This window comes from Camellia sinensis, chromosome 10 (assembly GCF_055761805.1).
Source record: "Camellia sinensis isolate YWXY chromosome 10, ASM5576180v1, whole genome shotgun sequence".
Lineage (NCBI taxonomy): Eukaryota > Viridiplantae > Streptophyta > Magnoliopsida > Ericales > Theaceae > Camellia > Camellia sinensis.
In genome coordinates this window covers 57,173,637-57,198,256 of record NC_138970.1, presented here as the reverse complement: position 1 = coordinate 57,198,256, position 24,620 = coordinate 57,173,637, and the positions used below count along the sequence as shown (strand labels likewise).

Below are 24,620 nucleotides of genomic sequence, written 5' to 3'. Positions count from 1 at the left end.
GACAAGCTGTCTTAACACTTAATTTTGTAAATTAGCTTAGCTGCTTTTGCTTCCCTATCTTACTGAATTTAGGTGACTATGAAAGTATTTTTTCTTTTCACATTCACTCAATATCTCCTCGTGCTTGTAATGGATTCCAAATAGCACTATTCTTTGATGGGCTAATCTATAGCTGCTCATTCACCTTTCTAAATTTGGGAGCTTTAGGCTATGTTTAGATCTTGAATTTGAGGAAGGATTTGTGGAGGAAAAAGAAAAAGGGGAAATAATTTAGCTTGTATTTCATTAACTTTTCCTTCCTTTCATCAAGTGTACATCTTGGATGCCATAGGTTTGTACTTATATCAACTGATTTTGAGATTATATATGTTTTTGTTTTTGAGTTGCGTATTCACTTATTTTTGCTTTTTGATAGACATCGCCGCTGTTTTGTAAATAACAGAGACCTTATTGGCATTTTTAGGCTGTTACTGGGTTTTTTTTTTTTGGCACATGTTAACTGGTGAAAAAATTTGGTCTTTGCAGGTAAATTTATCAATGCTACATGCAGAAAGGAGTTCAGCAATGTGCTTTCTTTTGTTGGAATTGAATGTCAAATCTGCTGGCATTTCTATGTTCCCCAATAATGACTGAATGTTTTAAAAACTGAGCACTGTAATTTACTTTGGCTACCCATGAAGAATATATGACTTCCATTAATTTGTGAGATCAATGGTTTTTGGGTTTTATTTGGCTGTCTCTGGAGAATAGGACTTGCATGCTTCCAGGTATAATGCATCAAATCAAGAATTACAAAATGCAAATATAGATCAGGAAAGACGTAGGGGAACCTCTGTGTGGATCTTATCCTGACCTGAGACCCATTTCTACCACATGAATAGTCAAAGAGGCTAATGGTGTGGTAGAGAGTTGACTTAAGATAATGGAGAAAAGAGAAAATGCATTTATGGCATAATCAGGTTTATTAAAATCAAGGTCCGGATTGTAGGTTTACAATCCTACATTGTTAAAATAATCCAAAATCTTTGTAGGATCGTTGATTTTATGATTTTTTTATCTTATTTTTAATAGAAAGTAAGATTTTATAATTCTTGATCTGATCCACGAGACATTCTAACCAATCCTACTTGGGGTGCTGATTTTAACAACATTGGGATTCTATTTGGTCTTTTTCTAAGTTATTCGAAATGTACATGACTATGATGTGTATGGATTACCACTTTTTGAAAAATGATTTGCAAATGAAAAATAAAAAGAAATTATACAAAAAACACACTCAAAATGATGTCTTAACCATATTTTTGAAATTATGAAAATAATGGTGATTGTTGTGATTATAAATGAAGGAATCATAGAAGTCCAATTATTATGTATCAAAATTTTGTATAAAAGTTATGCTGGTATAACATTATTTTCACTCTCTTAGTTGTGTGAAAACCACCCCTATAAGCATAACTTTCATTATAGGTTGTGTTTTTTATAAAGGGATTTCAGGGAGGTAAACATGGTAAAATGGTTGGTAAAATCTGATGAGTAGTGGTGACCTTGAGAGAATAAAAAAAGCCGAGCATGTATACAGTGAAAACAGCAACCGTTTGAAGCCTGGACGAAAACTGGGAATTGCACAATAAGTGAGCATACCCTTTGTACAGTTTCCTATAATTTGAAGTAGTTCAACAACTTTCGATTTGTCACAGTTCGCTAAGGTTGTGTTTAAATTATGAATTTGGTTTTAGACAGAAAGGAAAAAAGTGAATAAAATGTGAATGAAATATACATTTTATCGATATTTTACTTACTTTTTCTCTTTCCCTTCTACTCAAATTTATAAAACACAGTCTAAGTTCACCCATAAAAACATTGAGAATTATTTCATTGAGGGGTAGAAGAACAAAAGTAAGAACACATCAAGAATATGTAAGTAAACATTTTATTCATCCTTATGAAATGATGAAATTCATAGATTATTGACTCCATGAATTCCATATATCATTTCCAGAGCCAAGCATCACAACCTGTATCTCTGGCACCCCATATATCATTTCTATGATCATCCCCTACATGAACAGCATCCTCCGTTCTACTCGCAATAACTCACAAGCTTAGAAATATGGTGGGATTTGGCTTCTCTGCTTCAACCTGTTTGAGAGAGAGAGCAAGCGAGAGATTGAACAATGGCAAAAATAAATAAATAAAATAATAAATAAATAAATAAAATAACAAAAGGGGAAAAACAAAATGACACTTCAGCTGAGACTGGCATAGCATCAAACCAGTGATCACAATTCAGAGCCTGCAAGAGAGGTCTTAATTGAGTGTCAAAGTTTGACACAACAGCCAATTTCATGCCTTCACTTCTAATTGCCTTGAATACTTTTTCAGCATCCGGATCACAGAGGTGCCACGCCTTTGGATAGAAACAAATGAAAACATACTTGGAACTCAGATGGTATTGTGATCAACAGTTGCAATTTAAGACTCAAATGACATAGCAGATAAGGTTTGATTAGCATTATGGAGGTATTTGTCTCACTATTCATTCCAAGAAAAATATGAAGATTTGCATTCAATAGAAAGAAAATCAGTTAAAAATGCTAACCAATCAATGCTGCAAACCAAGCTAACTTTTCAGTGGTATAATAGTTGTACAACTCCTCGAAGTATTGAGAATCTGAACAGCCAGTTGAAGAGCTGACAATATATTGCCAGAACGGTCTCCCATCATTAACATATCTGCAATTTAATAAGCCTATCTTTGGAAAGTGAATTTGAAAAAAAAAAAATCTTTCACAAACATAAGGGAGCAGAATTTTCACCATTGAAACAAAAGGGATAAAAAAAAAAGAACTTAGAAAGTACTTATTTTATATATATAAATGTCCAAGTTTTTTTATAATTCTAGAAATAAAAGAAGCCGCATTGAAGCCCATGAAGACCTTCAAAATTCAAATTCAGAAGTCTATAACCAGATGCGAGCTTGACAAGAGATAATAAAGTAATTCCTGTTAATAACAGGTTATCCTAAAAGTTTAAGCTATAGAGAACAATACATGACTCGTGTATTTATTTCATCAATGAGGCCCCTCCAATATGATCTTTTTTTGCATGATTGGGTCAATCATGCCCGTAAATGATTTATCTTATCAAGGAAGATATTGAGATTGATAAAGATCTTACCTGCTACAACACTGTCAAAAACCAGTTACTCTGAAGTCAACTTCCCAGAGAGATAGAGAAGAAAATCATTGAATACCACATTGCCATTGCCATTTCTCAAAAGAGTCTGAACTCTAAATATAAATTATTTCCGGTCTAAAGTTCTCAAATTTGTGACTAATATGTCTTTGTAAGAAAATGTAGAAATTTAATGTATAAAGAGAAATAGAGAATTGTATTATTGATTGATATAATGTTTTCAATTACAATGATTCATGATTCCTATATATAGAAGAGGGTGAGTGTGTAGTAGGTAAGGAGTAGGTGAAGTGGAGGTGGTAGTGGTGTAGTGGGTTAGGTTTAGTGGAGTAGGTGAGGTGGTAGTGGTGTAGTGGGTTAGGTTTAGTGGAGTAGGTTTAAGTGGGTGAAGTAGGTGGAGAGTAGGTGGTTTTTAACAGCCCCCGCAAACTCAAGGGGGATAGGAACTAACCAACTTGAGTTTGGAGAGAGTAACAAAACAAGAAAATACATAAAAATAAAAGAGGATAAGAGACACTGTACGGTCGTGTCACTGCAACAGCTCCTCAAGATACAGCAGCTCAAGCTCGAAGCCATTGCCAGAGCTGCAACCTCTGATAACCAGTATGGAGACAAACTACCCGAGGTCCATCAGCAAACATGTGAATTGAAGGAGATAGATAATGAATCTTCCTCAGAGACAAACTACCCGAGATAAACTCTTGTTTATGGAGAATCTCCTTGGAGAAACTGAGAAGTTAATCTGGACGCAATGGCGAATGAGATATGCAGATGAATATGCTAATCTTTTGACAAATCTCGAGCATGGATCGTATATAACTGTCCCGACATTGATTCCGATCAGTTTCTACATCGGTCCGACATGACCCCATAAACTGTCCCGACATTGATTTCGGTCAGCTTCTACATCGGTCCGACATGACCCCATAAACTGTCTTCTCCAACGGTCCGACATGACCCCGTAAACTGTCCTGCTACAACGGTCCGACATGACCCCATAAATTGTCTTCTCCAACGGTCCGACATGACCCCGTAAACTGTCCTGCTACAACGGTCCGACATGACCCCATAAACTGTCTTCTACATCGGTCTGACACGACCACACAGTGTCTGCTACAACGGTCCGACATGACCCCGTAAACTGTCTGCTACAACGGTCCGACACGACCACGTAAACTGTCCTGCTACAACGGTCCGACATGACCCCATAAACTGTCTTCTACATCGGTCTGACACGACCACACAGTGTCTGCTACAACGGTCCGACATGACCCCGTAAACTGTCTGCTACAACGGTCCGACACGACCATACAGTGTCTCCTATCCCATTTTTAATTGTCAGCTTATTTTTCTGTTTTGTTACTTTTTTTTTTTTTTTTTTTTTTTTTTTTTGTGATCGGGGTTGATCCCTTGATATGAATAAAATGAGTTTAGTGTGCAGTTTCGTCTTCTTCCGGTTTTTTTTTTTTTTTTTTTTTTTGTGTAAAAATAAAAATAAAAGGAAAGAAAACAAGAGATAAAGAAAATAGATAAAAAGAATTGGTAGATGGATTATATGAAAAACATCAGTGTGGGAAATGAAATAAAATAAAATAAAGAGTTGAAAAAAACAGAAGTGGGTGAATAATATAAAAATAAAAAGAAATGAAAAGAGGGGGACAAAAGTTGGTGTCTGGTGTGATGATAAAGAAATAAGAAAAGAGGGGGACAAAAGTTGGGTGAGTAAAGATATTAAAAAGAAAGTGAGTGGTATCCATGTTGGGTGAGTAAAGATATTAAAAATGTTCTCCTCATAAGAAAAGGAAGTGAGTGGGTCTAGTGTGTCTTTACCTTTCAAAACTCAAAGCTTCCGAAAAAAAAAAAGAGAGTCAGTGCATAGAGAGAGAGAGAGGTTCGTAGCCCCTCTCCATTTGTGCTGGGTTTGCTGAGAGAGAGAAGAGAGAAAATCAGTTTGTGTACTTTAGACACAAGATGTTGATGCTAATGGTCAGGCTTAGCTTCCAGATCCATTTGAAATATTCTCTTCTTGTTTCATGGTTGCAACCAGTAGACAGAATCACTATCATCACTGCCAAACCAGCGCATGCTGCGTTCCCAATCACTGAGAGGGGCTGCCACACTGAAGGCAAGGCTGGAAAAGGGGTATGGAGCTACAAGTATATCCCTGACTGACGAACAGGTTGAAGAAGCAAATGTCTTAATAGCATTGAACTTTGTTTCTAAAGGGGGCGAGCTTCTTAAACGCACCAGGAAAGGAGCTCTCCACTGGAAGCAAGTTTCTATCAACATAAATTCAAATTGGCAGGTGGTAGCTAAAATGAAAAGCAAGCACATGGCGGGAACATTCACAAAGAAAAACAAGTGTTGCCGTGTCGTCACCTTTGTCAATGTTCAGAATGTGTAGAAAAGAAACGGAATAGATTAAGGTCCGGCGGACGGCTAAGGTGAGGTTGCCGCCCGCCGGTGAAGCGAAAAAATATTAGGTTCTAAACCTGCTCTGATACCATGTAGAAATTTAATGTATAAAGAGAAATAGAGAATTGTATTATTGATTGATATAATGTTTTCAATTACAATGATTCATGATTCCTATATATAGAAGAGGGTGAGTGTGTAGTAGGTAAGGAGTAGGTGAAGTGGAGGTGGTAGTGGTGTAGTGGGTTAGGTTTAGTGGAGTAGGTGAGGTGGTAGTGGTGTAGTGGGTTAGGTTTAGTAGAGTAGGTTTAAGTGGGTGAAGTAGGTGGAGAGTAGGTGGTTTTTAACAGAAAACTCTTCGGAACTTCATGACTAATATCATGATTAAATGATTCCATACCTATTGGATCAACATGGATATGCTAGAAAGGGAACTGGCATTAATAGGTCAATAACTGTTTGTAAGTTACTAAATACTCTGTTTCAGTAATTAGTAATTAGAATAGGACACTAAAATGGGTGGAAAAAGGTACATAACATCATAAAAAGGAAACAGTGTTGTCAAAAAATTACATGCAATAGATCACAAAACCCTCAAATACAATGATCACAACTTCAATAAAAGAGAGTTTTTGATTTATCAAAAAAAAAAAAAGAGAGTATTTGATTCATTAGCACTTTTGCATGTTTATTTCTCTTGATTTTGATATTTTAAAATAATAAGTCAAACAAATGGGTCATCAAAAATCACATTAAATCCTCCATGTAACTTCCAAATATTTCCAGACCCAAACAAGGAAATAAAATTAATTTCAGAAAATGGAAGAAACATGCTTAAAATGGGTAAGAAACAAGAGTCAAATGAGTCTAGATCTACCCCAAGGCTGCTCATAAGCCCTCCTATATTTGTTTAATATCTGAGCTTTAGAGTACTCAACCCCATATTTCTCATCAATCTGTCTGTAAATCTGTAACCCAAATACATCACAACACAAAAAGCAATCAGAGAAAAAAAACCCCAATAAATGTACATAAAGATTTTGAATTCCAACAATTCTAGAGAGAAAGAAAGGATGCCTGGTCCATGGGTTGAGAGGGAACAACAAGTGTGCCAACAGCATCAGCATACCATCCATTAGAAAAATAAGATTAATCGGATATGTGTAACACCATGATCATGCTGTCATTAATTATTCTAATTGTTTTTTTTTTTTTTTAAACATAAATATGATTTTGTTATGAAGTTACAAATATCTAATTAGTTTGCTTTTTTTTTTTTATTTTATGGATGATTCACTTGATGAACCTTACAACATGAACATTGAACTATTGAAATAAGTTTAATACACGTCCCCCGGGGGGGGGGGGGGTTCTCACCGCATGGTGCTGCACAGCACCTACCCCACTCTCGTAAAATGGTTAGTAACATCTTACAAGTTTTGGTGACCTTCAGAGAGAATAAAAGACTAACCTGTATACAGAGCAAACAGCAACTGTCTGAAGCCTGGATGAAAATTGGGAGTTGCACAATAAGTGAGCACACAGTTTCCTATATTCTGAAATAGTTCGACAACATTTGATTTGTCACATTTCTCTAAGACTGTGTTCATGTACCTGGATATCATGGATTTGGAAAGGAAAATAAAAAAAAGTGAGTAAAATGCAAATGAAATATAGTTACATTTCATTTATATTTCACTTACCTTTTCCTTTCCAAATTCTTACTCAAATCCATAAAACATAGTCTTAGTTCACCGATAACATCGAGAATTTTATCATTGAGGGGGTAGAAGAACAAAATTAAGAACACATCAAGAACATGTAGACATTTTATTCATCCTTATGAAATGATGAAATTCGTAGATTATTGATTCCATGAATTCCATCATGATTTGGATATATCGCAAGTCCATTCAAAACAATAAAACAGTGCTTTCAACATGAAAAGTCGACTCCAACCCTAGAGAATCAGAGAGCACCCCATCCACCACCACCGGGAGTTAGAATTTGAAGAATTTCACCAACCTTCACCTCAATTGTGTTTTTACCCCCAAGGTACACTCTTCGCTTATCCTTCGTAACAAGGTAATTCATTCCCCGAGCTCCATTCTTTCCACCCTTCAACCCTCTTGGTGCATGAACACGCCTCTCCGAAAGAATGCTCACAACAACGGGGCGCCTGAATTCTATCTCTCTCACAAGCCCCTCACCGCCTCTATGTATTCCATCACCTCCACTGTTCTCTCGTAGTCCAAATTTATGCAAAAGAACCGGATATCTCTGCTCAAAGATCTCCGGATCAGTCATACGAGTGTTAGTCATATGGCACTGAACACCACTGGTACCTTCCCAGGTGGGTCCAGCTCCACTTCCACCTCCAATTGTTTCGTAGTACCCAAAAGTGTCATCCCCAAAAGTGAGATTATTCATGCAACCCTGAGAACAAGCACAAGCCCGAAATGCAGTAAGTACAACATCGGTAATCCTCTGAGAAGTCAGAACATTACCTCCCACGACAGCAGCTTTATCACTTGGAGAGAGGAATGAACCAACGGGGATGTGGATTTTCACGGGAGCCAAACAACCTTGATTGAGGGGAATGTCAACATTCACCAAACAGCGGAGGCAGTAAATGACCGCTGCAGCTGTTACTGCTTCCGGTGCATTCCAGTTCCCACAAACCTCTGGGCTGGATCCAGAAAAATCAAACACCGCTTCCCCATTTATAGGATCGATGGATAGTTTCAGACGTATCACGGAACCATCATCCATGTAATCTTCCTCTTCAATGATCAGAGAATCTCTTTTTCCCAACTTGGCTGCTTCAGAAGAAACTCTGGCTGCGACTGACTTGAGCATTTCTCTCACTGCTTCTTCTGCATTACCCTGCACGTAGTTCATATAAGCTTGAACCGTGTCCAAACCGTACTGCTCGATAAGCTCTTTAATAAGATAAATTCCTCTCTGGTTTGCAGCTACTTGTGCTCGAAGATCTGATAAGTTATCTTGAATCCTACGGCTTCCTGGAATGTTATGACCTGATTCGTCAGAACACGGGAATTTGAGAAGTTTGATAATCTCTTCTTCTTGAAAAATCCCCTTTTCCACAAGCTTGAATGCTTTAATGGCAGCTCCTTCTTCCCATATGAACTTTGAAAAAGGAGGCATACTTCCCGGGGTAATGCCCCCAATCTCCGCATGATGCCCTCTACTTGCCACAAAGAATACCAAATTCCCATTATTGAAAACAGGTGTAATTACAGTTATATCAGGTAGGTGGCTACCTCCTGCAGAAGGATGATTAGTTACCAAAACATCTCCTTCAAACAAATTGTCGGCCCAGAACTTGAGCTGCCACCGGATGGTACTTGACATAGCCCCCAAGTGCACGGGAACATGGGGGGCATTGGCAACTAACCCTCCATCAGGACCAAAGAGAGCACAAGAGAAATCTAGCCTTTCCTTGATATTAGTTGATATGGAAGTCCTCTGTAGGGTCCGTCCCATCTGCTCAGCTATACCCATAAACCTGTGATTGAAGATCGAGAGCTGCACGACATCTGCAACCTTTTCTGCTAGTTTCACTGTGTTTGTTGTTGACTCAATTTCAATTTTGATGTTGCCATATTTGGTAATTATAGCCTTACAGTTAGGTTCTACTATCACGGTACTATTACCATTCATGATGATTGCAGGGCCAGGCATGACATGCCCGTAACCGAGATCCTCAAGCTTGAAAAGAGGCGTCTCGTGCCATCCATTCTCAAAGTAAACCTTGTAGTGACCTTTAGCTTTTGGGATACCAGGGGCAGGTTCCAGGGCCCGCGGCTTCAAAATATTGGTGACTCCAATACCACGAACCCTTACATCACATATAAGGAGATTCCTATTCTGTAATTTGAATCCATACTCCTGCTGGAACAGCTTTACAAATTCAACAGCATAATCTCCTCCCAAGCCATCTTCATTTATTTGTTTCTTTACCATGATGGCAGTGTCTGTACCCTCATATCTCAAGTTTAAATATGTTTCGGTCGTAATGTTTTCCTCTTTGAACCCTTGGTCTTGTAATTTTTGCTTTACCTGCTTCAACAAAAGAGCTTCTCTATGAGAAGCCTCTTGAACAGATTCAAGGTTATAAACAGCAGAATATGGCTCCTGTGCTTCCTCGATTACATCAGCCAATCCCATTCCATACGCACTTAAGATTCCACAGAACCTGTGAATTAATACCTCTTTCATACCCAGTGACCTAGCAATAGCACAGGCATGTTGTGGCCCAGCACCTCCAAAGCAAGCAAGAGCATGGTTTCTTGTCTCATGGCCCTTCATCTCGGTTAATTGTCGTATTGGACGGCACATTGTTTCATTAGCAACATTCACAAATCCCTGTGCAATCTCCTCCACTGTCATATCCTCTGCTGATTGATCCTGACTCTTTCGGTAGGAATTAATCTGCTTTGCAAGCTTCTCTAAATCTTCTCTGGTTGCCTTGATATCTAAAGGTTGATCTTCGTTGGGTCCAAAGATTGATGGGAAATAATCAGGAATTACAAATCCCAGAATAAGATTTGCATCAGTAACAGCCAAGTCACCCCCTTTCCGATAACATACGGGACCCGGGTGTGCACCCACTGATTCGGGTCCCACCCGGAAAGCTCCAAATTGGAACTTTAACTTCGACCCGCCACCAGCAGCAACAGTGTTTATGTCGAGCTGAGGAGCTTGAATTATAGCTCCAGCGATCTGGGTTTCTAAAACTTGTTCATAGCTTCCTGCATATCTGCTAACATCAGTAGATGTACCACCCATGTCGAACCCAATGAGGGGCTTTTCTGTTTCAAGCCCAAAGAGAGTCTGTGAGTAACCAACAACACCACCTGCAGGACCTGACAAAACTGCTTTGTGGCCAGAAAATCTACTTTCTGGTGCAAGTCCTCCATCTGATTGCATAAACAAAACATTCACTTTCCCAAGCCCTTCGTCAAATTTGGATATGAACCCCGATAAGTACTCTTTGATAACTGGAGTGAGGTACGCATCCACACTAGCCGTTAGACCCCGAGGAACAGCGCGAACCATGGGGGTCAAAGCAGAAGATAAAGAAACATGTCTAAAGCCCAAACTCACAGCTAACTTCTCTACAGATACTTCATGTTGTGGGTAAGTGTAGGAATGCATTAACACCACAGCTAAACAGCTAATACCTTTCTCCAACAGACCTTTCAGCAAAGTCTTCAGAGCTTCTTCATCAAGTGGCTTCACAACCCTGACAAACTCACCTGAAACCCCCTTAACTAGTGATGCAGAAGTATCTGGGTTTCCTTCCTCCATGTTCATAACAAGCTCAACTCTCTCATCAACCTCTATAACCTCTTCATAAAGATTAGAGGGTTTTGAAACTGTGAGGTCGAAAATATTTGGGCGAGCTTGATTACCAATCTGCAACAGATCCCTAAAGCCTCGAGTCACACATAGCGCAATCCTCTCTCCTTTTCTCTCCAATAATGCATTTGTTGCCACAGTTGTACCCATCCTTATCCATTCTATCTTATCTGTGGGAATTTTCGAAGTCCGGGGAATTTTCTCACCAGTAAATTCTTCCAAAATCCTCCGGATTCCTTCAATGGGAGCATCATCGTAGTTAGATGGATCAACAGACAACAGCTTCATAACTCTGCCTGCAGACTGACCTGGAATTTCAGCATAAACATCTGTGAATGTTCCCCCTCTATCAATGCAAAACCTAAGTTTCTCTCCACTGATACTCCCCATTCCTCTGATCAATGCTCAGAAAACAAAATTTGATGCTGGTCCTCAAGTGCAATGACTGCCTTAGGTATTTTGAAGCAAATAGTCAAGATATGAAAACCTGAAAATAAAGCAAAAGAAAAGATTAACCACTATGGCCCCGTTTGTTTTCCGCACTAGCAGTCCACTCTGGACTGTTAGTGATGAACAGTAAAAGTAGCTTATGTTTGTTTTGGTTTTTGAACTTCGGATTCGTAGTCCCTTTGGCTTACGATAGGCCTTAGGCAACGGATTAGCAGTCTGGGCTGGGAGGTGGTATTAAAAATTACTCCGTTCGGATTGGGTGTTACCGGTCGTCCGCCTGGAAGTCTAGCCGGTCAACCGGTCAACTGTAATTTTTATTTTTTTTTATAACTTGTGCATTTTTTTTTAAACATTAATGTTTAATGCTTTTGTATTTTTTGTCAAGTAAAAATCATAAGTTTATTTGTTTTATTATTTTATATAAAAATAATTTAACAATCCCCACAGTAACACCTATCATCAAAACAAACACAATTTTACTAATCACCTCACTAACAATCTTCTCACTATTAAACCCCTCACTATCAATCCCCTCCATTCTACTTCTGAAAACAAACGGAGCCTATGATCATTCAGATGTAAATGACCAAGTAATCTGTATCAACATATAAAATGTGCCTCGTAATAGAAAATTAATGCCATTGATACATTGATTTTGAAAGAATAGAAATGAATACTAGTTATGGTGTGAACAATGTAAATTATAATCTACAAAAGGGGAAATGTTAATGAAACCACACAATATAATCTACTGCTTACTTCGAACCAAGAAACAACCCAGTAAACAAAGGCAAATAATTCCAGATAAATTTGGTATATGCTTGAATTTTGCATTTACAACAGCTATATGGAAAAATCTCATTTCTCTGCCAGGACAGTGCAAGCAACCAAAGAAGGTTTACAAACATTAACTAATGACTGTCCAATAAAATGGCTGAGAAGAAGACACACTAACTATTGACAAAAACTAACAAGGTCAAATATTCAGACTGATATGTAGTAACTGATTACATACAAAAAACAAATGGATTCAAAACCACAACTGACGAGCAATAACTTGATCTAATCTTATAAGGAAAAATGTCTATTCATCACCTTAAGAATTATTTCTATAGCAATAGCTTATTTAGATAGGGACAACTCCACTTTTTATTTTGTGAATCAATTGGTTTGGAGGACACTTGTATAGTGTGAAAGTTTTCTAGAAAGTTTGTGGAACTAACAATCAGATGGAGGGTAAGCAAATTACAAATCTAAAGAGTTGCAGATCTCAAGATAGAACTAAGAACTTGAGAGAAGAAAATTCAAACAAGTGAATGATAAACATGTGACATTTGTTTAATCTCAAGAGTAAACTTTGAGTGCTAGAGTTCCCGCAAATTACCTACCAAAGAGTGGTTTTCGAATTCTCGTAAATGTTAATTGTGGAATACCACAATATACCTACTCCATTTATTGAAAACAAAGCAAAGAATAGACACACTTTGACTCCAACCAGACTCATTGAAGTTCCATTAGCTACAACAGAAAGTGAAATAATTTAGGGAGCTTAATTTCCCTCAACAAATTTCTCTCTAAACATTTTACTCTACACTTTTAACCACTTATCTATATTTGTACGAATTAACAACTTTATTCAAACTGACTAATTACTTACCCTAATGTTTGGTAGAATATTGTTAATTCAAGGAATCATTATAGCAGAAGTACAGCATCACTAGCTAACACCTTGAATAGCATCTGCTAAGTCCCGACACTACCAAAGGAGGAAGGTCGAGGGCTGAAGTCTCAAATGGGCTATGGGGTGTGTTTTTCACTCATCATGCATGTATGTCTGTCCCATTATAAAGCAAAGGCTAGAGTTGGTGTAGATTGGAATTGCCTAGAGTAGTTACCAAAAGTTGGGAATTACCTGGAACAGTTACTAACCCTATCTAACTATTTAATGGATAACTGTTAGATCTAACTGATTCACACACATGGTGTGTGCAGAACTTCAAGTATATATATACAATAAGTGTAAAAAAAATTAATCTTGTAACCTCTGTAACTTATTGTATGTCTCACATTTTGCAACAGTAACCGTTGGATTACACGCTCCTCTTATGAACTTCATGCTTACCAATGTTCAAGTTATTTGAATTTCAAGAGATACCCAATCCATACACTTATATCTTAATGTGTAATATACCACTCTAAATCAGTCACAAGGTTCAAGAAATCGCCTTACCATAAAATATAACTCTTTTTCATATGGTTCAGACATCAAAATAAAATATCTAACTCATAATAATCACAAACCCAACATACATACAAGTTGAATCATCACCACCCAAAATGATAAAAAAACAAGTGCCAAACCTCATTTATCTATGAGGTAGTAAGCACCATACATTTATCTATGAGATGTAAGTGCCAAACCTCATTTATCCATGAGGTAGTAAGCACCATACATTTGTCTATGAGATGTAAATGATAAATCCTCATATACAAGTCCTCGTTAGAAGTTCCCAGAAAGTGAAGAAACTAAGTGCTGCTTTTTAATTTAAACAAAACCAGCATAGACATAGGCAAACTTAAGAGAGTACAAAAGCAAAAGTAGCACTACCTAAAACAATACTACAAACCCACTCTTATCAACCCAGAATTTACCCAGAAAAATAAATCAATGGCTCAGATTCATTTCATATGTGGACCCCACACATCGTCAATTCAATCTTTACCGCACAAACACATTCTGGGTAAATTCGGGGGGGTGGGTTCATAGTATTTTTCGTAGCTAAAAAGGACAACGGATGATATCTAACGGCAACCATCTACCTGAAAATTACTTGTATCGTTTATAAATATAATTTACTGTCTGTCCTATAATCAAACAATAATATCATTTCTCTTAGAATTTTCAACAAACACCCACAACCCATGAATACAAAATTCACACAAATAAATCAAAACTTGCTAACTATGCTAAAAAAAAAAAAGAAAAACAAACCCAGAAAACAAAGAGCAATATCTGAAGAATGTTCAAAGCCCCAATACAATCAAAGCCAATGAAGAACCCAAAAAAATTAAAAATAAAATAAAAAATGAAGTTCTTTAACTTCTAAAAGAACCCAAAAACACATGAATGGCTACTGAATCTCTGACTTGTAATGTTCTTTTATATTAAAAATTGAACTACAAAAAGACAGACCCAATAGCTGTAAAAGTAATTGGAGTGACTACAAGCAAATGGGTACGAGTATTTTGAGCATATATGAAGAGACTAATCTCAGAAACCTGCAAAAAAAAAAACTTAGAAGAATAAATCGAATGGAGTATGTAGCGAAGAGAGGTTACCTCGAGCTGAGAAAGCTCCAGAAGATCACTGGTTTGGCATTGAATTAAGGTTTGGATATCCTTTGTTTTATATAGCAATCAGATGAATCAGTGATGGGGATGGGAATTGAGATTGGGGTGGTTTCGTGAGTAATTTTTTGGCTGACTTGGCAACAGATACTAAATAATAATTCAATAATAGTAGTATATCTCATAATAATTCTCAATAAAAAGCGTTGGAGATGTCGCGAACGTTCACCGAATCATTGATGCAATTTCGACTGTCTTCATCTCTATAATTCATGGAAAAAATAACATTTTGCATCTCAAACTATCTCAAACTATCATTTAATAGGGCAAATTAATGAAATTACAAAAATTTCTTATGAAGTTTTTGAAATGACTTAAATTTGGATATTGGGTTTATAAATTTAAATTTATTTATTTTTAATTTAAAGTTTCACACGTTGCCTTCGTTTCGTATGTCAATTTTTTTGATTTTTTAACTATTTTAGTTATAAGAAGACAAAATAAACTTTTTAACTTCAAGTTATAATTATTTTATTTTTTCTTTTAAAAAAGTCAAAAAAGTCAAAAATTTTATCTAAAATAAGATTTTTTAACCTCAAACTACAAAAGTTAAAAAGCCAACCACATTCCAAACGAACCCGTTAAAATATTATATCCGCTTTTATAAAATGACCAAAATATCCATATGCATGTATATATATAGTGAGTGTTTGGAAAGTGAGTTTTTTTAGTTATAGAATATTATTGGAGAATTTTTTTTTTATGTTTAGAAAGATAGTTATGTTTTTTTGTGATTGAATGTGATATTTATGAGATAAAAAAATAAAATGATTATGAGATTTGATGTGATATTTTGTTTGAATTTATTTTTTTAAGTTTTGTAACCAATTTATTTTTTATGAAAAAAAATCTTTCCCAAACACTCCCATAGTACACCTCTCTTCTCACCTCAACTTTCTATTTTCCCAAACCCTCTCTTTCTCTACGGATTTCTCGAGCTCCACCGCCCTTCTCTCTCTCTCTCTCTTATTGTTTGCTTCAGCGACGACCACGTCTTCTTTCCTAGGTTCTATATAGACCAGTCAACAAATTGGGTTTGACATGGATCCGACTTAAATCCGATCCGCTTAAACCAATTTGTTTACGAAAATTCGAATCCGATAATTCGCTTAACCCAAATCCGCCACATCAGAATTTAAATGGATCGGATTTGAATAAATCAATTTCGGTCTGTTTGTGTACCTAAATCTGATATTATAGTCCATTTGAGAAGTAAAACAGTTGCCCTAGAAAGATCAAAACACTTGTCTCTTTCATGTGATTTCTCTAGAGATCAATTCATTGAATCACCACCCAAGATTTCTCTAGAGATTGACTCGTCGAATCACTATGATTATCATCTACAATTTTGTTGCTCATCGTCGAATCATCTACAATTTCTTTAAGTTTAATCATCATCGAATCACCATCTTCGATTGTGACTCAAATTCTTGAGACTTTGAAGCAAGTGCAACTTTCAGAGTCAGTCATCAAAAATCTATCCATTTTTCGTAATCAGTAATTTTCTATGAATTCCATTACTTTTCCCAATATTAGGGTGTTAGTTTAACTGGGTTTTAGTTTTAATGAAATGCGTTTGGCTATATATTGATTGTTCTCAAGTGGGTTTGTTATAGTTATGATAAATTTGAAGTGAGTTTTACTGCTTGTGATTATTGTTGAGTGAGCTTGATCAGTTTGTGTGTGTGCGTGTAATACCGCTCGGGGGTTATCTGTGTGCGTTAACAGCTTGGACCCTCAATTTTTTAGATCTAGTCTCACGAGTGTAATGTGAAATGTAAATGGGAGTCCATATTTGGTAACTTTTAGAAAAAAAAATTTATTGCAAAAATTTTTTTTTTTGCCAAAAATAGATTGCGTCATCAGATCTCAGAGTCACCACCTAATATTTATTTTAGGAGAATTAGGAAATCCGTGACTTGTGCCAAGACCACTGTTCGTCGTAATCAAGGATACTTGACTTAGAACCTTAGGTATGAAAGGGAAGGTCATTAAGTAAGCACCCCCGCTCACTTGATCAAAAGATCGGCCTTTAATAATCATTATATAGATTTTATTAAGTTTATGTGTTCAAATTCCAATTATTTAGTAAAATTCTAAAAATTATTATATGAAACAAACAAATATAGACTGTGTCATCCATTTTGGAACAAGTTGATTTTATTATTTTGAAAATGCTTTGGATAATGTAATCATGGAAATCAAATTTATTCCAAATTAAATAACACAACCGTCACCCACTACCATTTATAGAGTTATATCAAATAAGCACATAGCTATATGGTAAGATGCTAAACATACACTACTACAAAAACAGATAAAGATCACACTTTTTTTGTGTGATGTATGTTATTTAATCACATCTTTTAAGTTTTATTAAAGTGTGATCTTTGGGAGTGTGATTAAAAGGGGTCATTTTTAATCACACTTTTTAAGTGTGCTTAATAACATCTAGATCACACCTTTTAAGTGTGATTAAAAATATTTAGATCACATCTTTTAAGTGTGATTAAAAATATTTAGATCACACCTTTTGAGTGTGATTAAAAATATTTTGATCACACCTTTTAAGTGTGATCTTTGGAAGTGTGATTAAAAAGAGTCATTTTTAATCACACTTTCTAAGTGTGATTAAAAATATTTAGATCACACCTTTTAAGTGTGATCTTTGGAAGTGTGATTAAAAAGGATCATTTTTAATCACACTTAAAAAGTGTGATTAATAACATTTAGATCACACCTTTTAAGTGTGATTAAAAATATTTACATCACATCTTTTAAGTGTGATTAATAACATTTAGATCACATCTTTTAAGTGTGATTAATAACTAATAAAATCTGTGATAAAAAAAAGATTCGACATATTTGAAAAATAATCAATATTATTTTTGTATGCACATTTGAAGAACGTAATACACACTATATACTATATTTTGAATCATAACCACGTATTGAATAGAATAACATCATATATTTCATAAATGGAAATTAAATATTCAAAAGTATATACAAAAGAATTAAATAAAAAAAAATTAACTGTGCTTACATATATTAAAAAATGAAAAAACTTAAAAAAAACTAAGTTCTTTAATTCTTGGACCATATTTTGCATCTCTCCAAAAAATTTCTGACCTGAAAAAAGAAAACACAAATTAATTCAGAAACCGCTGATGCATATGAATAAACTAAAAAGTTAATTCAGCAAACCAAAATAGGAACATTAATCATTTCTGGTTGATCTTAATCTTTTTGGAAGTAACTTCCCTACAGCTCAATGTCAATGGCATTGTAATTATGAGGTCACTAATGAGCATAGTATTTAAAAATGATAAATGCCAAGATTAACCTGAAAATTACCAGAGTCACTTGCTAAATGCCAAACCTACCAAATAGTATTATAGTGCTAAAAAAATGAGAAAATTTGGACTATGATTTACAAGAGGCTAGAGGTAAATGTGGCTTTACTCCATAAGCCCCACAAATAGTTAAACATTGCAAACCTCATGTATTCAGCCTATGCTTCTTGTAACTAGTACCTCGATCCTATTTTTATCACAGCAGGTACATTCTTAGAGTAAGAATGTTAGATTTGCATAACCATATGCCTGATGTACCAGCATATATATACATATATATAATAAGAATTTTTTTTTTTTTAACAATATGATTTTTCAGTAATGAATTATTAAGTGACCTAAACAGACCGAATCACAGATTTGAAGCTCAAATAACAAACAATCAACAATCAAATTAAACTTCATAAACACAATCATATACATACACACACACACGCGCGCACATATATATATATATATATATATATGCAATTTGTATAGATCAAAAAGAAAGTAGAGAAACGAAACATACCTTGAAGATCGGCGATCTCACAGTTACAGTGAGGAACAGAACAGAGCTCAAGAGGAGAATCAAACAACAGAACAGCAATTTCTGAAGGCACATGCACAAATACCCAATAAATATCTTATATTTGATTCAAAACTGTGGGCCTTTCATTTGGGATTCAAATTCCCAATAAATAACCCACATACTCTGCATTCTTTCCCATAACAGAATCAACTATAAAGTAGGTAAGATTCAAATTTTGTTTACTCAGATTCAGAATATGGTATCCACAAACCTAATATATGTATGTAAAGACAAACAGATACAAATATATGTCAACATTTATATATATTATAGATGCAACACAGATACAATGCCATCGTACCAAGTCACGGCTACACTCTAATTAAGAACCAAGAAACAATGAGAATGGAGAAAGAGGTAATTTGCATTGTAGTATTTGAATGAGGCAAGAATTTAATCCAATAAGAGAGATCAATTCTTGTTGCATTCTGTTTCAAACATGAATTGCTCTAAGGAAGTTTCTAATTGTTTAAGACTTGACAAGAAACCAATTTCTTTATCCACTCATTAGAGGAGAAGTGTTTGTCTTATACTCTCTCTCTCTCTCTCTTAAAACCTCCTCCCTAGGCCTCCTTTTGGGCCGGCCGGCCGCCGCCTTTGGCTATGGCGGTCGGCTGGCCTAGCTCTTTCCGGCTGTTGTTCGTTAGTTTTTCTCCTCCAATAAACTTGATTCCCCCATTTTACCCACCTCGGTTTGTTTTGAGTGCTGCGGTTGGTTTTTTTTCTATTTTCTGGTCGTTCAGGATCTTCATTCGTGCGCTCTTTGGTGAAGTAGGAGCTTGAGGGGTGAACTCTGGTTCAGATTGGTGGTCAAGTTTTGATGCTTTGTTTGGGCGGAAACAAGGGCGTCGTAGTAGGTCCAGATCTGTCCGGTTTTCGTTCGTGCGCTCCTCTTTGTGTGAGAGTTTGAGGGGTGATCTTATTCCAAATGTTTGGAGGAGTCCCAGCGTTGGTCGGAGTGTGGATTTGCAATGGGTGTGCGTTAGCAGTGTTGGCTTTTGGAGTTGCAGTGGGTGTTTGTTATGTCTACGGCATAGGCGTGGGTGTGAAGAAGGGAAGAGAAGTTGCAGCAGAGAAGTTGCAGAAGGGAAGTTGTAGCAGGGTTGTTGGAGCTGAAATGTCAAGTTCAGCAAGGAAGATGTAGCAGCATAGGCGTTGGAGCTTTCTTGGGTGGTTGGTCGATGTTTCATACCGGTGTCGGCCCTTGGAGCTGTGGGCTATGGAGCTTTCCGGTGGTGTGGCCTCGGGAGTGTAGCAGCATAGGTGTTGTGTAGCCTTGGGAGTGCAGCAGACTAGGTGTTCAGGTGAGTGGTTGGCCTTGGGAAGACATCAACATTGGCAGTGTAGGCGTGGGAGTGCAGCATAGGCGTGGGCAGTTGGTCTTGGCACAGGCATGGGCAGCATAGGCATGGGAGTGCAGGTGCATTGGGAGTGCAGTTAGTGTTTAAAATTTTTGGGTTACCAACTTGGGTGTTAGAATAGGTTTTTTTAGCAGTTTGGGTGTTTTGGTGGGTTGATGTTGTGGGGAATCATGTATTTTATTTTTTGTTAAGTCCTTCTTAACGTTTTTTGTTTAAAAAAAAAAAAATCGTGAGGCCAAGGGGTTGGTTGTATGGTTGCGAGTTGCAGTAGTAGGGGTACTTTGTACTGTCCGAATCTCTCTCAGTGCATTTCATCTTCCTGTACCTTTAATTTCATGTTGATTAATGAAATTTTTCTTTGCTGATCAAAAAAAAAAAAAAGAAACCAATTTCTTTTGAAGCTTTGTCTTTTGGGAAGTACCAATTTCTTGAAGAACTGAAAACATATATGAATCTATTCCTAGCAGACATGATTGCTAATTAACACAACTCTTCTCTTTCAATATGACTTGATAACCAAATTTTGCTATAAGGTGAAATTCAACCACATAAAATGAGATCTTCATTGATAGACATCAATTTTTTCAAAATAAAGGGAATCTACATTTCATAGACATAAATTTGTCAACATTTCCACTACACATTTGTTGAGTCCTAGCAGTCATGGAAGCAAAATGAATAATTAACTAGGTAATATACACCACAAAGAAGAATGATTGACATTCTGAAATTCAGCAATTAGGAAAATAATTGACATTTTGATTCTGTAGCAATCTATGTAGTATATTTTTTTGTACACTCGTTAAAACCTATTCTCTAGCCTAGATCTAAGGGGAAAGGGAAATGGAAAGGGAATCACCCCAACGCGCTACTCGTTTTCCCTGTTTTCCGACAAAAACAAGAAATGAAAATCATACGAATGGACATTTGAATAAGCTTCCTTGATAGTAAAAGAAACACAAACTGAGAGTGCAGGGCATAAAGTATAAACTAAAAATTCAGAGCTAAGCACTCTCTTCCCTGCTCTTTTCAAATAAAAATTCCCCTTTTAAGGTGTAGGTTTGGCTTTACAGGCAATACCATAATCACCCTAATCCAAAAGCAAACAATATCTTAACCTGTCTTTTACCACTAACCATTTTGCGTCCCTTATGTTACTCAACCATGACTTGTGTAGCTTATCATAATGTGGATGATTAAAGTGCAATATTTCAATAACAATGTGTACCTGACTTTCTTTAGCCAAAGGCTACGGTGGTCGGTGGGGTGGCCCCCAGAAGTGGGGAAGACAGCCTTGTCAATTCTTGTCGGATGGACGGCGGTGCCTCACCCACTAATTTCTTGAATGACATTAAGAGATTAAATTAAGATATCAGACAGACAAAGGCTTGTATATTTGACAAATTTAATAGTGCTAAATCTGCATAAGATCCATAGTTTCTAAGTAAATATTTTCGTACAACTCTAAGTAAATATCTGCATAAGATCCATAGTTTCTATGTAAATATAAAAATAATCTATTTGCAGCACTACAAAATCTATTTGTCATTATTATCTCAGAAGGGATCTATCAAACAACCGTCTCGCGGGAACAGTTCTACATATAGAAATTCTCATTTTTTTTCACTATTTTCACTATGCATTCACTCAAATTTTAGCAGATTGTAAAACTTAAATTTTACTTTTCCTTTTTTAATATGCTCCGTTTTTTCTTTCCTGGCTTTTGGTACTAAATTAGAGGCATACTGCAGGAACCATACAACTTAGCAGTTAGAATAATTTAATTTAACAATTTTGCAAGGTTTTACTATTATTTTTTTTATTAAAAAAAAAATTTACTAATATGTTAAGTTCAATGAGGTAAGCATCATAATTTGTGTTTTTACAGTTAAGCATCATCAATATTCATAGAGAAACAGTCATTATCTTATCGTCATGATGCTTCCAAACGGGCATCAAAAGCATATATTATACACAGGTTTCAAAATTCACCAACTCAAAAAAGAGAGAGAGACACTTCCTGTCTAGACCTGCCATAGTAATTTGAGTGAATGCATATTAGTACCTATTCTTCATAAGCAACAGCCTTTTCAGGGGAAAAAATTGAAAATAAATCAATTATATTATCTAAGGACCGCAAATATGATCTAGACTTCCACTCATGGGCATCAAAATAGTTCCAACAACAAATTGCTACAGGTAGATAGTCTGAAATTCACCTTTACAATTGTATCAACTTCAAATTCTTCTCGCCATTTAAGATATTGTAAAAACATATCTTTTGCTTTCATCAGATCAAAATCCCTCATTCGCAAAAATCTGACATGACATCATGGAAGAAAACCACTGTAAATATATGTAATAGTAAAATTACTCCAAACAGAACATCATCTTTGCCCGATTCACACTTCACCACACAGTACTCAAACAATGCTACATAAAGAGCTTAACAAACTTCATTGAAACTACTTCATCCCAAAAGGAGGCTAATTATTTATGTATGTAAAAATGTCACAGCAGAAACATACCGTAAAAGTGTGTGGTAATCACACTATGTTTCCCTGGCAGATGGCCCTCGAGCAAAAGCAATTCACGGAAAGATTGAACAATTTGATCATCTTTTGGATCACGAGCTTCTTTGGGAACTGCTAGCAAGCTTTGGCTCTTTCTAATTCTCTTTAGTGAATCCCGAATCTTGAGTGGGTAAGACAACATGGACTTGCAATTTAAGTTTAATGAAGACAATTTCTTGTACTCCTTTTGAGGAGGTAAATTCCAATGGCTTTCTATAGGTGGATAGATAGATTTAGCTTTCTCTTTAGCAGAATTAGTATCCTCAAAACTAGAGGACTGCTTGCTCCCCACATAACTTTTTGATATAACTATTTCCTTATTTCTCTCCCTTGAATTATGCATATGTACTTATCAAAGCTATCGAGGAATGAAAAAGAATGAGAATTTCTTCTTTCACATCCAATCCTATTGTACCCAAATCATGTTCTTGCTTAGAAATTATCTATAACCAACATTTCAAAGTTATGTAATGGAAACATGCAAGAGCAGAATCTATAGCAGCAAGAACACAACAACTCCCTTCTAGAACTCTGTTGAATCCGAAGATTACCTGAATATAATAATAGAAGGTAAAGAAAACTGTCAAAAAAATTCTGATATGACTATTTCCCTAAATTTGTTCTTTGATTTATGCATATGCACATATAAAACGGACAATAACTTCTTCTTCTAAATCCAATCTTTCCATACCCAGATCAAGTTTTTTTATTTATTTATTTATTAAATGACCTAGATTACAAAAAAATAATAACACTCTTGTTACATAGTACCTAATGTACAGAACAATATTACACAATAAAAGAGTTACAATTTTATATTAAAAAAATAATATTTAAAAGGGAAAAAACCACTTAATATTAATCCTTAATTCCTATTTAAAGGGAAAAAACAATATTTAAAAGGGAAAGAAATTGAAGGTACCTTTCCCACCAGTGAAGAGATTGAACTGTTCAATGGCTTGACGGAGGAACATTTCAACTCCACTGACAATGATGGCTCCAGCAGCCTCAGCTTCTTTTAACAGGGTGGTTTTTCTAGGCATGTAAACGGCATCAAAGACAACTTTGTAATCACCCAAAGTCCCCTAAAAAATGAAATACCAAGTGTTAATTACAATGCCCGAGTCAAAAATGTTGTTTGGTTGGAATGAAAATATGGGGAGGGACCTTGGCCACAGGAATTCGATCTGTATTTGGATGCATTCCCAATGGTGAAAATATGAGAAACAATTCTAAAAAATGTCATGCAATTACAAGGTCACGTGTCCTTGTTGAGTGAGCTGCCACAAACTGAATTTTTATAGTTTGAAAACCTCACTTGCAAGGTTAAGTGGTACCAAAAACAAAAATGTGTTAAAATAATGAAATAAAACATCCTCACCCCAATCCAATGCCTTCACTATTATATTATGAAAGATATAGTTGTGAGAATATTGATATAAACAAAAATGTGTGATATTAACTAGATAAATGCAATTTCAAGGTTAAATCTGAAAGAATTAAACATGTTGATAATCAACAGTACATTGGTATTTACAACAGATTACATACACATAAAAAAAATTACAATAGATTACATATACCTAACAAGCATGAACATAAGTATAAACATATGTTATAGATACGTCTACATAAAGATGATGTAAAACTAATCATTAGACATATTCAATATGGTGTAACTAAAAATAATCGTAACTTGAACTTAGATATGGATTTCAAGATTGAATTTGAGAGCTTTATTATGATGAATTTGAAATGACAATATCAAATTAGTTATTTGAAATCCTTCATGCTAATGATTATAATGGCAAAATATTTGTCTTCTTGCTCTATTTTATCTTCCATTTAGTTGGTCAATCTCTCATTGATTTTTATAAAGTTTAATAACCTCAAATGCTTCATTTGA

The 24,620-nt window shown here is 35.8% G+C and overlaps 2 protein-coding genes and 1 long non-coding RNA gene across 8 annotated transcripts; all 3 read right to left on the bottom strand.

Moving 5' to 3' along the window:
* Positions 1-1,844: 1,844 nt before the first annotated feature.
* On the bottom strand, positions 1,845-7,220 carry LOC114255895 (uncharacterized). Its single transcript, XR_014343101.1, has 5 exons — positions 7,082-7,220; positions 6,488-6,578; positions 2,600-2,733; positions 2,274-2,407; positions 1,845-2,139 (listed from the first exon to the last, which is right to left on the bottom strand). It is a non-coding gene; the product is annotated as an uncharacterized LOC114255895 (long non-coding RNA).
* A 190-nt stretch (positions 7,221-7,410) lies between these two features.
* Positions 7,411-15,179, bottom strand: OXP1 (oxoprolinase 1). The gene is made up of 2 exons (XM_028195442.2): positions 14,785-15,179; positions 7,411-11,482 (listed from the first exon to the last, which is right to left on the bottom strand). The coding sequence occupies exon 2, from the start codon at positions 11,383-11,385 to the stop codon at positions 7,579-7,581; it is 3,807 nt and encodes a 1,268-aa protein (XP_028051243.2). The 5' UTR covers positions 11,386-11,482; positions 14,785-15,179; the 3' UTR covers positions 7,411-7,578.
* A 2,625-nt stretch (positions 15,180-17,804) lies between these two features.
* Positions 17,805-24,016, bottom strand: LOC145801504 (bifunctional 3-dehydroquinate dehydratase/shikimate dehydrogenase, chloroplastic-like). Of its 6 annotated transcripts, none has more exons than XR_014343098.1 (7): positions 23,882-24,016; positions 23,637-23,799; positions 22,670-23,265; positions 22,361-22,460; positions 21,370-21,474; positions 18,721-18,801; positions 17,805-17,985 (listed from the first exon to the last, which is right to left on the bottom strand). XR_014343098.1 is itself a non-coding variant. In XM_082893230.1 (7 exons), the coding sequence occupies exons 1-3, from the start codon at positions 23,915-23,917 to the stop codon at positions 23,147-23,149; spliced, it is 318 nt and encodes a 105-aa protein (XP_082749356.1). In that variant the 5' UTR covers positions 23,918-24,016; the 3' UTR covers positions 17,805-17,985; positions 18,721-18,801; positions 21,370-21,481; positions 22,361-22,460; positions 22,670-23,146. The 6 variants fall into 6 exon arrangements, 2 of the variants coding, with proteins under 2 accessions (XP_082749356.1, XP_082749355.1); XM_082893230.1 differs by having other exon boundaries at positions 21,370-21,481; XR_014343097.1 differs by having other exon boundaries at positions 22,361-23,265.
* Positions 24,017-24,620: the final 604 nt, after the last annotated feature.